This window comes from Larus michahellis, chromosome 4 (genome assembly GCF_964199755.1).
Source record: "Larus michahellis chromosome 4, bLarMic1.1, whole genome shotgun sequence".
Classification (NCBI taxonomy): Eukaryota; Metazoa; Chordata; class Aves; order Charadriiformes; family Laridae; genus Larus; species Larus michahellis.
Genome location: NC_133899.1, coordinates 46,479,861 through 46,494,616, shown reverse-complemented (window position 1 = coordinate 46,494,616; position 14,756 = coordinate 46,479,861). Strand labels below are relative to the sequence as shown.

Here is a 14,756-nt window from a genome sequence, read left to right as displayed (position 1 = left end):
GTTAGAAGATGCTGAAATATGTCCTCAGTGTTCTCCTTTCCTTTCCTTTCTCTGTGTACTTTATCTACGCAGCGTCCTACCCTGCAGAGACAGCAGCACATTTTTTTGATGCTTGTCTGTTTCTGAAGCGCAGACTTTGAAACTGATATTACCGTTGGTAATAATCCCAGCCGATTGCCTTTGGCGGGGTCTAAAACAAAAGAGTCATTTAAATATAAAGCGAAGCCTTTATTTTGACAGCAGCAACCCCAGAGGAAATGGTTCAGAGTTCGTGTGCGATTTTTACGAGACTTGGCCTAAAACAAAGCCTAGTGCTGGAAGGGTAAGTTTGCCAGGAAAATAACTGATTCCACTTTGTTGCTCTTAAACTATTTGTCCTGAGCATCTGAAGTTCAGAAAAATGTGTGTGTTGGGAGGGCGGGGGGGGAAGAGTAAAGGGAAAAAAAAAATAAAAATCAATCAATCAGCAGAAGCATCTTTCTTCTTTCAAAAAATTGCTGACAAAGGAGGATAAAAGTCAGTAAGACAGTCCTGCTCACATGGCCACGGCCCCCCTCTCGCTGAAGCCCCGATGGGGTGGGTGCACACTGGAGTACCATGGCAAGAACTATTCAGAAGGGAGCAAAGGACCTACTAATAAAACCAGACCTTGGCACACACTTCTGACAGCACAGTTATACCAGCCACGGGCATGAGCAAAAAAGAGCCGTTAGCTGTGTTTTTTTCTAGCTGTTCTTGGGGGGCGAACGTCTCCAATACAGAAAAAGCACATGCACGTGTACCTTTACATGCCAGTGAATGAAGTGGGACTTTTTGGTCAAACTGGTTCAAAAAATAGCTTGGCCGGGATTACTGCAGCCAGATGAAAGGGACTTAGGAAAAAGAGGGCATTTCTGTACAACACAGGTGTGGTGGCACTGTTCGGGAAGGCCACAGCCTTCTCATGTGCCATGTCATTCCTTCTCCTCACTGTGTCAAGGAATACTGAATGCTGTACAAGAGGCTGGCTTCCTAGAGCCTGCCTGGAAAACAGGGCACACTCCTCTCCCGATGCATCTGCCTGCAGCATCCCAACGTTTCTGACACAGCACAGTGCTTGTACTGTAGGTACAGTCACTGGTCCTGCACTTCTCTCTTCCACAGTGCTTTCCACCTAAACTGACACCAGCTTCCTAAAGGAGAGATGGACAGTGCATATTTTTTAGGTTTTGCCTTATTCTGAGGAAACAGAGGTAACAGGAACTAAAGCAACTTGTCTATTAAGTGTCAAAACGGGGGCTAAAAATCCAAACATCCTGACCCTGTCCAGAGCCCTGCCACTGAACTAATCTGTTCCTACCATCCCACTTGCTTGCTTGCTAAGACAATTCACTAAGAAAAAAAGAGTCAAATATTCCTCCAGGGTTTTCCCCATCCAGACCTCAGAGGGGCTTATAAAGAGAAATTCCTGAACATAAGTCAAATTGCTCTTCCCCAGCCTCTCTCTATTGTTCATGGAAGACACTATTTTATGGGGGGTCTTCTAGATGAAAAGGGTTCTCAACTCTCCACAACCTCCTTTACAAAGGAAGAGAAACTCTGGTACTCCCACAGCTGGTTTTAAATAGTTCTTTGAGAGTCCAGCTGGACTTGCAGACCACAGTAGCTCAGCATCGTTAATACCACTTCCACTCATCCCACCGCCACGCTCTGCTTCACTGACTCTTCCTCTCATGTCAAACCTCAGCAGAAAACATCTCTTTTCTCCCTTATTTTTGTCTCTTAATTTATTTCGCCCTCTCAGCTATTAATAATTTAACTCTGCTGAGTGTTTGGGGGCTAGTTTGGATGTAACACGCTGTACAAGAGAAAGCAGCACTGAACATTATCTGGAAAGTGAACAGATATGGCGTATCTTTCCCTTTTGTCTCATTTTATACAGCCAGCAAGGCCATAGCCATATGGACCGTGCAATGACCACCACAGAAACCTACTTGGTAAGTTTCCAAGAAATTTAGGTTGCCTAAATGTACATTTACCACCACACGCCTTGAAAGCAACTTGTTTCGCAGGCAAGAGAAAAGCACATCTGAACCTGACCTTAAATTGCTACTGGGAAGAAGGTTTACTGAAGGACCATCCCTGTCCCCACGGACATCCTGTCCAGCCATCTAGTCTCACTCTGACCCAAAGATGACAGCAAAACTAGCCACAATAGTTGCCAAACCAGAGGAGCTACCACCAAAATATATAGCAACAGCAAAACAAAGTTGGTTTGTTATTTTTGTTTTTCAGAAGAAACCCAAGGAAAGGACAAACAATAAGAATTTGCAGACTGAGTTTAACTTCTGCATAGAGCCATCTCCAGCTATGTTGGGATCTGACACTCTTCATTCCCTCCCATTTAAGCCTTTCCTGTCAGTCATTCTGACAGAGTGGGAAGCTGGTGATGCAAACAAGGAGACAAGCTCAGGAAAGACTGAAGTTTGCTCCCCTTCAAGTTTTATCTCACAAAACACCGCCAGATGCCACGGAAGTCTAGAATAACCACTGTGACCTTATCTTGCAAGGTAACGTATTCTCATGTGTCCCACAGCTTTCATGGGAGTGGAAGGTACCGATGCTTTGCCCAGAAGCAAGACGTAAGCAGGCTCCTTGTGGTGGAGAGGACACAGCCAGCCCTGCAGTCACCCGGCACACAGGACTCACAGCAAGCCTGTCGAGTTTCTTGTAGCTTTTACCAATTTCCCACAGGGAAGGTGGGAGGTGGGAGCAGCCGGCTGCTCGCCCAGCCCCTGCTCACCAGTGACCGTGTTCCTTTTCTGTCGTGAAGCCTGTACCTGGGTCTGCAGGGCAGTTTCTACGTGTGCAGTCTGCTGCTTGTGCTGAACCAAAGGAATTCTCTAAAAACTCCTAACAGCAGAGCTGTAATGACCAGAACACACCAGACCCCCCATGCTGAAACCTATTTATGGAGCGGTAGCTGTTCTCGTGAGGGCAGAGTCTCAAAGCCCAAGCTGGAATGGGGCACCCGCTATGTGTACAGAGTGCTGTGCCTTCCCCACTGCCTTCAGATCTGAGGCCAAGATAAAAGACCGTCAGCTTATAAAGGGGAAAAAAAATCCTCTCACTGCCTCCCCCCAAGACCATCCTACTGCACAAACACCGCACTGTCTTGCTGTGAGCTTCCCAAGTCTTGATTCTTTGCTTATCAAAATCTTTTTATATCAATAAAATTAAAATTATATCCTGGCTCAAGAAATCATCATTATACATGGCCCTTCTATGCTCATGCCACATTTCTGTCATGTCCAGTACAGGGAATGTACTGTATGTTCTCTTACTACTGGAAGAGGCCAAATAAACAAAATAAATACTAGCAGTCATTAGTGACCACCTCTACTGGCCAATGTTTTTTCACGGCCATCACTCAGAGTTATATTTCAAAGATGGGCTGACTTGAGAAGGCTGGACCTAGTTTAGTCAGGCTCTTCTTTGCACGTGTGGGAATATTAAAAGAAATTCACAAACCTTTGCTGGTTAGAGAAACAAATGAGACTGTGCTCACTACTGGTGTAGTAAAAGCTTACTAGTAGCGTAGGGGAGGGATGATGGCTATATAATAATATGCATAGCAGCAGAGTAGAGAGAGGCTACATCACATGAAGCTGTGGAGAGAAGGACCAGAAACTCGTAGGCAGGGCAATATGCAAGGGATCCATTGATGTGCCTCAAAATGGGACATGGGGAGGCTTGCTCAGGGCGGGTCAGGAGGGATGTCTTACAAGCAGCATTGAGAGGAGAATTCAAGAAGGAATATGATTAGAAGGTGCACAAGGGAGTTTTTGCACTGCAGAGCAAGCATTGGCTCTGTTGGGAAAACAGCAGGTTTCACCGTTAATATTAAACACATGCTATATTGAAAAAATAAGAGAGTTGCTTTTAACCTTAGTGTGACTTTATTATAAAACTTCTCTCTGATGGAATGTGCAGCTGGTTTGGCTGCAAAAGAATCAGGAAGACTCTGAAAACTTCACAATTTAAGTAGCCCCCCAGCGTATATCTCCCGTGTACATAAACCATCCACCCTGCACACGCCAGGTTAGTTAGCATTCACTGGCTTGCTGGCACTTCTGCAGACTGAGGGTAGAAATGAAGCGGGTTTGTTGGTATTTGAAACAAACAGTTGCTCTACAAATGAATCAGCCACCATCTAACAATATGCTCCAGCTGGGTACAATCCCACCGGGGTTCAGAGTTTGCCCACCACAGGATACTTACATTCTCTCTGAAGATAAAAGCCAGGATTGCAGCTGAAAGCTCCGCCAGGAAGATTAACAAAATAAACATGAAGAACTGGAAGAGAGAAGATTAAAAAAACAAAAAACAAAAACCACAGACATATCATTAGGTGTGTGCAATAGGTAGTAGGATCACAGGGTTTTGCTGGTCACCAAAGAGATGGAAAAAATAACTGAGGAAACTTTTTTTTTCCCTGACAATTAAAAACACTTATGAGACAGTAACCTGGGGCAGACACGGCCCCTCTCTGACCACATCACAAGACATGGAAGCTTGCACCGCTTTTACCTGGTTCTAACAGGTAAAAGAGGATAAAGCTACAGGACCCATAGCATCCCCTAATAAAATCTACACCAGGTTAAAACAGTAAAGCCTACTTTGACGGAAAAGGTTTATGATTGTGTAAGTGCTTGTACAGGGTTAAATTGTCCTGACACAGGTGTATGCATTACATGCATACACGTACATACGCGCACACACCCCCTCATCACAACAAAAACAATTTTACAGTAATATGATCATGGATCCATTTTGCATGCAAGGAGGTAGTGGGACACATACTCAAATATTTACACCTATGACCAAAAATGGGCTCTCTTCAGAGTATTCTGCACTTCAGGACAAAATCAGCCTTGGTTAATATCTCCCTCCTCACAATGGGGTTGCACTGAGTGAAGTATTAACCATGCAGAACATCTACAGAAAGTTGATAACACCCCATCATAATTTTAATTTGATTATGCAAGTATCATCCATGTCTTGTACAGTGTCCAAAGCGTGCATATTCATATCCTTAAATTAAGGGCACATTGCAGACTTGACGGAAAGCAATAGCCAGCAGATTGAGTGGTAGCAAAAGAGAAACAGGCATCCAGTTTGAAGCAAAATCATTACAAACTTATGTCATCATAATTTTAGGGAACATAAATGAAAGCAAACAGGAGGCACGTAGTTGTTCAATTTAAGCTGGAACTGTATTTTCATCCCGTTGCCCTTGCAACCTTCTACTGCTTTGGTCTAAAAGTCTGGTCTTCAGCCTTACTAAAGGCATCTTGTTTCTGTGATGTTACCGAGCCTGAGCGATCCACCGTGCCTTCACCACCCACCCCACAGAGGTAAATCAGATGCACTTAAGAGGTCTCATCCCCAGGGAGACTGACGTCGAGCTGTGAGTGAGCTGCCCCCAGGACCTTGTCCACCCAGAGCACTCAGGTGCTCTGGAGCATTTCCTGCCTGGGATGAGCACCGGGATTCCTGTGGGCTCCCATCTCATACCCTCCTGTATGGAGGCGGCACAGAAAACTGGTACACAGCTAGAGGTAAAACACAAGCAGAAAGGAAGAGTGTTGAAGGGAAAACGTCTCCCAGGGCAGGAAAGCACTCACTGACATCATAGAGCTTAGGACCCAGCTTGTCCTTGTGACTGATTCTCAATTACACTGATGCCTCATGCTAGTTTGACGCTGCTTCAGTCCATAACAAACAGTAAAAGGAACGGGCAGGGATGTGCCCTCTAACATCCTTAAGATGACAAATGTTGGTGCTGAGGAACTCCTATGGGAATAGAGCAGAGAGTGGCCAGGCTCACACCCTCTCCCGAAATGGCATTTATTTCCATTCTTGGAGGCAAAATAGTGGGCTTGAGGAACCGTAAAAGTCTGGACCAGATGGACATTTTTTATGTTCTTATAGCCATAAAGAGAAATCACCACTTGAGAGTCAGCCCTTCTAAAATTAAAGTATCCCAAGAATTAGCCACAGACGCAAAGATGATTTTACAGAACTGAGTGGACGTTTAGAAATGAACTCAGATTTTGGCACCATGTGAGAAAAACAGGAGTGAACAGAGAACCCAGTAAGACCGCATCACATGGAGGGCAATAAACATGCAGTACGTGTTACCAATGAAGGTGGTTGAAGCAACAAGTAGAAATAAACTCAGGAGAAGCCTGGATATGGGGTTTTTTTGTGTGTGAGGAGGTTATTGAAGGTCTTTCTGAAACAGAAGGCAGGCAGATGGGGCCAGAAGTGCTATTGTGGTCCCCAAGCAATGATTTATAAACAGTCTGAAATGTTGTGCACCGTACACTTCAGTAATGGAGACAGAATTCAAACTACCTGCTTGGAATGGGCAAAACGTTGTTTTGTTGACAATTATCAGAGCTGTAAGCAATTTTTCCCCACTGGAAAAGTGCATGTACCACCGTGTCCCATTTGCCTTCCTGCTTCTGCAGTGGGAACAAAAGAAAACGAGCCTTGGCTCAAATGCCAAAACAAGAAGAGTCAGATGAGCAGGGACTTTGGTTGCTAACAGAGTGCTGTTGCTTGATTTTGCTGAACTAGTTAACTCTATAATTTATTCTTACTGCTGGAGTTTTCTGCAGTGGCTTCTTTTTTTCCTGCTCAGAGACTGTTTTGTTTTTAATTTCACCACAGGAGGGCAAAGAACAAGTGATGAGAATGAATGTTACTTTGCAAATTCACATCATCATCCATCAAGGGATCTCAGCATAGTCACTAAGAGGTCTAAGGTGGTGATCAAGTGATTAATCCCGCCACCCTGCTAATTGCATTTCATTTACTGATTACTGGGAGACACATGTTCACCCAAGCTCCAGCACAGATCTGTGCAGAAGTGGAAGCAGCCATTCCCAGATTATCTCTGATAAGCTTCATTATCATTCCCAAACTGATTCACACTTACATTGTGCAGTCTGCATTACAGATTTGTAACAGTTACTGTAGAAAAAACACGAGCAGCCATTAAGGCTGATGAGAAAAAGAAGATGGATCATCAGTGTTTCAGAACTTGCTCTCATTCTACATTTTAAAGAGAGTCAAAATCTGCTTATTATGTTTTGCCTCCCAAAATTAAACGGGTTACTGGCATATGAGAGCACTACACAGCCAACTGGTTTGGCTGGGCCACAGCAGCATCACATTCAAATTCATGCCTGAGACCCACACGTGAACGTGGGTAACCCCCCACATCCAAGGTGAACATCCTGAGGAGTGGGGTCTTCCATGTTCGTCAAAAATCCTGCCTTGGCTCCTGCTGATGGTTACAGGTTTATCAGAAGTTTCCACAACTCGGCGTTTCATGTTTCTTTTTCACAACTCATCTACTGTTCCAGTTTGAGCAATGCTGTTCCAAAAAGAGCAGCAACTGCCTTTAACACAAAGGACCCACAAAGGATGAAAAGTTTCAGGGGCTACTGCATCCATTATACGAGAGTGCAAAACAGGGCGTCTGCACTCAAAACTAAGCCAAATGAAGCCCACGCTGCCTGTTCTTGCTGCAAAGCTGAATTCAGTCCCGTGGTGAAATGTTGTACGCTCAACAGCACTTTGGATTCTGATTTTCATGGTGTTCTTTTGCAGTTTGAGGGTCTTTAGGACAACCCAGAAGTTATTCAATGTCTGATTTGCAGGCCAATGTTTGTTGCGTTTTGTGAACCAAATCCAAACGCTGGGAAATCTATTAACACTTCAGAGCCTTGTGCTTAATGCAACACATTAGGATCCACAGTGATGTTTTTTACCAAAAGACAAGCAGCTTAATGAAAAAATAAAAGTCCTTGCAAACACAGAAGCCAGAACCTAGAGAACATACATTTGTATATCTGTCTTGTCCCTTCTATCTTCTGTTTATGTTTGGACTAAAAGCTTCAGATATACATTATGCATCGCACTGAAATCTCACTCAGCAGCTCTCCGGCTCATCAATTCTTTAACAACTTTGTAAGTGGACTTGATTTGATCTAGCAACTTTTCCCCAAGTACCGCCCCCCCCTGAAGCCTAACACTCTCCATTTTGCAACGTGCTCCCAGGCTCTCTGGCATCCACTCAGAAATGGTTTGCCTTTTCGATGCCTAAAACTTTCTCCCATCAGACTTCTGGTTTCACAGAGGTTTTATGCATTTTAACATCAGCAGCCCCTGGAAAAGCAGAAATTAGCAACGTATCTCTTCCCACTCGATATCAGCACAGATACTCGTCTAAGTGCTTCACTGCTGTTGGACATGAGATAGCAGGCTGTTTAACAGAGTTGACTTTGATACCAGGAGCCCTGGAAGACCTGGTCAAAGTGGAACACTAATTCCTCATCCAGTAACTACTTTTCCAGTTTCTCCTAGTCTGTGGCATTACGTCCAGCTCACAAAGTTGAGCGCACTGGTGTATAACTAAAACACCAGGAGGAACATTCAAACCGATGGGATGTAACTCTCTGATGTTCCATCAGGAAAGAGCATGGCCTAGAGCTCCCTTCCTCCAGCCATGTCCCCAATCTGTATGCAGCGGACATGGTCCAGGCTGAAAATATTATTCTTCCATTCCCTTACAATCAATACTTTTCACCAAACATTTAGTTTCTTAAACTGACAGGGACAGGCTTTGAAGTAACCTCAGGCTCATTGGGACTGATTCTTTGCATTTTATTTCGTTCCTCTGGGCAGATCTTGATGACTTCACAGGTGACACGTTTGGTTTTCTGATTTACTTCTGACGCGAGTCACTACAACTCAAACGCACAATGCCTTCCAAAAAAAGGGCTTTTATGAGCAGGTTATGAATTCAAGGGGTGGGTGAGCCAAGTGCCGGAGGGAATTTATCTCAATGGAGCCAGGCTCATCTCTAGGAAAAAATGGTTTTAACATCAAGAAAGTGGACTTTATTGTTCTGTTTAAAAGTGAGAGACAAGCCTCTTTTGCACCGTGAAGCAGCTGCACAAGACACAATCATAACAAAACACCGTAAGATCAAGATTTAAAAAAAACCAAATAATAAAATAAAAAACCAACAACAAAAACCCCCAACAGAGCCAGAGGGAGAAACACAAAGTCACACTTGACAAAAACAAAAAATAAAACTAATGATCTTTGTGTTTTGACACAGTAATGCCTTCCAGTAGGAGGTAATGGCTGGAAATCCTGCAGTATCAGAACTTATGGTGGAGGTCAAAAATTACTTATTTTAGAGGCTAGCTCTTTGCAAATAGTACTTGATGACCACATGGGCTGAAATTTAACCCTACCATGCAGGGCAAAAATTGCCCAAAGATAACAAATCTCGTTCATTTTAGGAGCAGAATAGGCTGCATAGGGGAGTGACCAGCTACTGAGAGCTGCAATGCAGGCCACCATTTCTGCTGACTTGGGGAGCTTCACTACACAGATGCTTTGCTCTGCGTGTTCCCTCTGCTTTGCTGTGAACTAGCGAGGAATGAATCCACAAGTGGAGCTGTGGGGTTTGGGTGGACAAAAGAGGATCATTTTTGGTCACTTTATAAAAGTGAAAAAAAAAATCCAACAAAAAAACAACAAAACATCAACAAAAAATAGGACCATTTTGAAACAAAGCTTAAAAAAGTCAAAATACACTCCTTGACTCCATACCCACCAGGCTCAAGCCTGGTACAGGGAAGAAACAAATAATCTGTATTTCTAGCTGCATGTAAAAGTGCCCTAAACGTATTTATTTTCTAAGAGAATAATGGCTACAGTAACAGACACCCTTTCATGCACTTATTACAGTGTCAACTATCCAGTTGCCCCATTCTTGGGAAACACTGCAAGGCCAACAGAAAACACAAGGACACTTACAAAAAGCAGGAGGCATTTGTTCTCACGGATGGCACCGCAGCAGCCAAGGAAACCCAGCAGAAAGAGCATCGCTCCCATAGCCAGCATGATGTACGCTCCTGTGAAGAGCAGAGGGTTGGCAGCCACTATCTCTCGAAAACCGGTGGGATCCACAATGACCCAGATGCCAACTCCCAGCAGGCACGCTCCTCCCAGCTGTCACGGCACAAGGAGAGAAGAGAGAGGGAGATAGGTCATAAAACAGCTGCTGCAGGAAAACTGGAGTCTTTGCTATCTTTGGATCAAGTGTTCACTTGGAGAATTTGTGTTTCTCTGTGGCATGTATTTGCTGCTGAGCAGGTGACTGCTGCTGACATGCTACTCAGTGCCTCTTGGTCACTCAACGAAACATCTGCAGCAAAAGCACCTTTATTCCTTCACACGTCACTCTAGCGTTTACTCCTTCCCTAATGCTGAAAGATCAAGTCTCCACCCGTTGCCACATCTGCAGGGGACAGCCCAGTGAAGGGGTACACAGGAACCACCCCACCCCCCCCGCCACAAAGCAGCAAAAGGGTCACCAGGAATGACTCTATACGTGGCATGAAAATGACTGTGTTTTCTAGTGAAAACTTCAGCAGGGCACTCAGGACTAGAAAATGATTTCTTCTGCCATTCAAAGATGGCCCATGTACATTACTAGTTACAGCTTTCCCTCTGGTCTCCCTTGTCCAAGGACAGGGATAACTCAGAAAACAGTGACCGCTGCGCTGGCTTTCTGAATATCCGAGCATCTTTGGATGCTGCAAAACCCTAGTGCAAAGCCGAGGGGATATTCTGTACCATGGCAACTTGACCAAATTCCAGCCTATCCTGCTGGGGAGCAGCAGGCTGCTGGAAACAGGAGGATTCAAGAGAGAAAGTAGGTTCTAAATACTTACAAATATAAAGAAATTGAAAAGAAACATCAGGTACTTCATGCAGCTCAGACAGTCTCCCTCCATGGTCTTCAGGCTCCTTGATTCAGTTCTTCCTGCAAAACACCAGCACCTCCTTAGCGCACTCTTTTTAATGGAGTGACACAATGCTACTGCCGTTCGTGTTTCCCCCAGATCCTGTAGAGATATTTATACAGAAGGGCTCTTTTCTTACCTGAACAAGGCAACACAGCACAGGCTAGTAAGATAATGATTACTGCTAAGTCCCTTTATGTTCTTCCAGTTCTAAAGGAGAACACAGAAACAGAGAGGAGGCTGCAGGAGTAGAAAGGTCTAGCTTTGCTTGCAGCGTGAGATACGGGGAAAAATATCCCTCTGCACGTGAAGATTTTTTTTTCCCCCAGTCCCTAAAGCCTGTCAAGTCTAATAAGCACTGAACATACCTTTCTACTTCCTGACAAAAAAAGGCCATACAAGCTTCCTCCATAGAATGAATGCCATATAAACAAGGAGAACATCTTCAGGGAACCATCTGGAGGAACTGGGCTGGGAATGACTGCTATGTGTGGACATGGAAGGGCCTGAGGAGGCTGTCCTCACACAGTTACATTTACAGGGCCCAACACCTGCTTGTCATGCAGTGTGAAATGTTACCGTGCCACCAGAGCCCTGGTGCTGCTCTACACCCCACCCCGCACAGGTGTTTTGCAGACAGAGCCCAAGGATCAAAGTTGGTAAGCTTTTAATGCCAGGAAAAAATGCTAAGGAATCTGAACCGGTTTTGAAACTCCATGTCTGAATCGGACAGCAAACTACTTAGGATAGTACTTCTATCGGAAGAGCAGCTATAAATCCTGACTAGGTGAGGCTACGTTGGAATAAAGTTTCTGCCCCCAAAAGCTTGCTGTTTAATGAAGTGACTGTGTCTCCCAATATGCAATTATATTACCAAGTACCCTAGAGGTACAGACAAATAAATACATAAAAGAGTAGAACTTTGACTGAAACAGAAGATAACACAGTTACAGCACTGTGCACAGAGGGGTGCATACATATGCAAACACAAGTTTGCTTAGCTCCCTCGAGATGCGCTCCCAAAGCCCACACGCTTCTTAACCCATCTCTTCCCTTTTCTCCACCGTGAATGCCATTCCCTAAACAGACCTGCATCCAACAATATTCTATGTTAGCAAAGTACACCCCATTCACTTAAAAGAAAAAAAAAGAAATTGTGCAAGGTTTTTGACAAGCCAGAAATGAAACCCACTCTTTCACTCCTTCATTGTTTTTGTTAATCCACAAAACCTGGGAGTGCTGTAGAGCCTCACGGGGTGCTTCCCTCTGTGACCATGGGAACTACCCTGCTTTAGCCAAAGGGCTGAGAAAACCCACGGCAGGCAGTGCTCCCAGCAAGGGGCTGCCTGAGGTAAACAGATTTATATCATACAGTGTGTGTGTTTGCTGCACTTCTTTGACTCCATTTAAAAATCAAATCAGTTCCTCCCTACTGGAAAAACAGGCAGAGACACAAATGGCACGACGTAGAAGCTCACGTGGTCATGCAGCTGCTTTCCCTCTGCATCTTTGCTTGCCAGGGGCAGGACAGCAGCCTCTGCTGGCTGGGTACCGGCAAAGGTACCCCCTTTGCCAGAGGAATTCTGAGCAGATCCACAAAGCCAGTCTTACAGGCCACCTCCCTTCTGGAGAAACACAAACCTGAATCCGAACCTGAGAATGAGGGCAATATTTTTCTTTATGAAGTTTATTTTCTTATACCTCTGATACACAACTGTTCTGCCCAGAGAGACTCACAGCCAAGACCGTGACTGGCAGAGATGGAGTGGAGCGCAGAACTCTGATGTGGGCCTGGAGGAGATGCCCACAGTGTTTAAAGTCATGTCTGCAAATGTCACAGAGTATGGAGATCTTGAAGTCCAGAAGGGTAAGGAGCTGGGGAGGGAATTCTTCAGTTTCATGGGAAAGGTGAACCTTCAGCTCCACTAACCCAAGAGCTTGGACACTATAGTAGAGAGGGATACGAAAACACAGACAAATAGGACATTGGAACTTCAGCAGCCCCAGAACTGGTGGCACCCAGATGTTCCTATCACCATACAAAAAAGTTATGCTGTAACGAAACAAAGCATGGCTAAATCTCAATACATTAGCCAAAGCCTGAAACTTCTAAGTCCTGCTGCCTTGAGCACCCACCCACACGATCCATATCATAGTAGCCTTAGGCAAAAAAGGAATAAAAAGCAAACCGGTTTAGCCATATTGTCCCGCTTCACATCATTCACACTCATCTCGCTGCAGAGGCACCCACATGAAAAACATTGCCTGCGGTCTAAGCAGCACAGGCTTCTCCTGAGTCTAACGCTGTCTTGTTGCTTGGTAGAGTTGATAAATCACATTCCCACTTTACTTTACTTTCCAAGTCTGGGTCTGCTTCCTCTGCAAGACGAGCAGGCTCCCTTGGAAGCACTCTGATTTGCATGAGCTGAGTACGGGCCTCCTTTTCTTTTCAACGACAAACCTAAGCTACGATTCCTTGCATTGCTCCTGCCTGTGCATCCACTCACTATGTTAAAATGTTTTCTAGGTGTAAGCAGGGAAGGGAGACTCTAAACCCCTTGAGCAATGGGGTCCTGAAAATGTCTCTGGCAGGGCCAGGCAGCCACAGCAACCTGGGCGCAGCACGAACACACGCACACTCAGCTTTGACAAGTGAGGACTCCCTTGTTTGCCTGGGCAAGAAATTGTCCCCAGTGGTGGTGCTGGGCTCCGATTTGTAATCTCTAAACCCACCACGCTTCACACAGCAAAGCAACAATTAAGTGCAACCCTACTAATTGCGCTGTGCTTCAAGGCAGGAACGCACCCTGTGGAGCTTACAAATCCCAAAGTCCTTCAGCTCAGGTTGTGCAAATGGAAGTCAGTGGCTACAGCATGGGATCTGGGTTGGCAAAGCTTCCGCATCGTAAGAACTTGATGCAAACTTCCAAAAATGCCAACGCACTGATCTGATCTGATCTGATCTGAGAAACAGATCAGGAGCTCTGAGCAACTGTTTCAGGGCTGGAACTTAGAGCTTGGAGACCCGTACATACCAGCATACCACAGCCTTTCCAGTTTCTGCTGGGTACCCAGATTCCCAAACAGCACATGCAAGATCACCATTTGGATCTTGTGATTGCAGCGATCAAAACAGGGCAAATCAACCAAAAGCACAATCTGACCTCTTACGTAGCACTTTAAACTGTTTCATGTCAGAGCTCAAGCACTCCAGCGTATATGAAATATACTACCATCAAGTTCCTATATGCAGTAGTGCTCTAAGACTTTGAAGAGTATATAACTAATGTTATTTACAAACAATGCAAGCAAAATGCAAACAATGTTACTTACAAATAAAGCCATTATAAAAGCATTTGGGCCAACTGATGCCTTACTGATTAGCTGAAGGTACCTGAAGTCCCTGATGGCAGGCTGCATGGAGAAAATAACTGACATGAAAGGACAATCCTGACCCACAGAGCTGCTTTTTCCTTCCACTTTTCTTTTTAAGCCATACGCACAAAAGGCAAATTTTGTAAGTTACTCCTACTACACATTGATGCAAGTGCGATAAAAACTGAACACATATGTCTTAATCCACCTTTTAAAAATATCTTCTCTCCCCTCCTCCAGGCCCCAAATTTGTGACAGATTAAGTTCTCCTCTGCAGGAGACATTTAATGCTAAGCAAACATTAACAGTCAGAACTGCAGAAGACAGCGGCTGACAGATGCCCTCCCTGGCTTGTCCCACCTCAGACCTGTGAGACATATGAGATGCATTTGTTTTTGTCTGCAACGTAGCTATAAATGTTCAGCTTTTTCTTAGGCAGATTATTCTACATTTCTCCCCCCTCTCCCCCCAGTATGAATTTTATCTTGCAAAGTGATGAGGAGG

The 14,756-nt window shown here is 44.7% G+C and overlaps 1 protein-coding gene across 1 annotated transcript in view; it reads right to left on the bottom strand.

Moving 5' to 3' along the window:
- TSPAN18 (tetraspanin 18) overlaps positions 1-14,756 on the bottom strand; it is a 127,674-nt gene that overhangs the window by 11,913 nt on the left and 101,005 nt on the right. Inside the window, exons 4-6 of the mRNA XM_074584328.1 lie at positions 10,806-10,897; positions 9,886-10,080; positions 4,261-4,335 (exon numbers count right to left, since the gene is read on the bottom strand). Coding sequence (XP_074440429.1) covers positions 4,261-4,335; positions 9,886-10,080; positions 10,806-10,868 — 333 coding nt within the window. The 5' untranslated portion in view covers positions 10,869-10,897. The remainder of the gene's footprint in view (positions 1-4,260; positions 4,336-9,885; positions 10,081-10,805; positions 10,898-14,756) is intronic.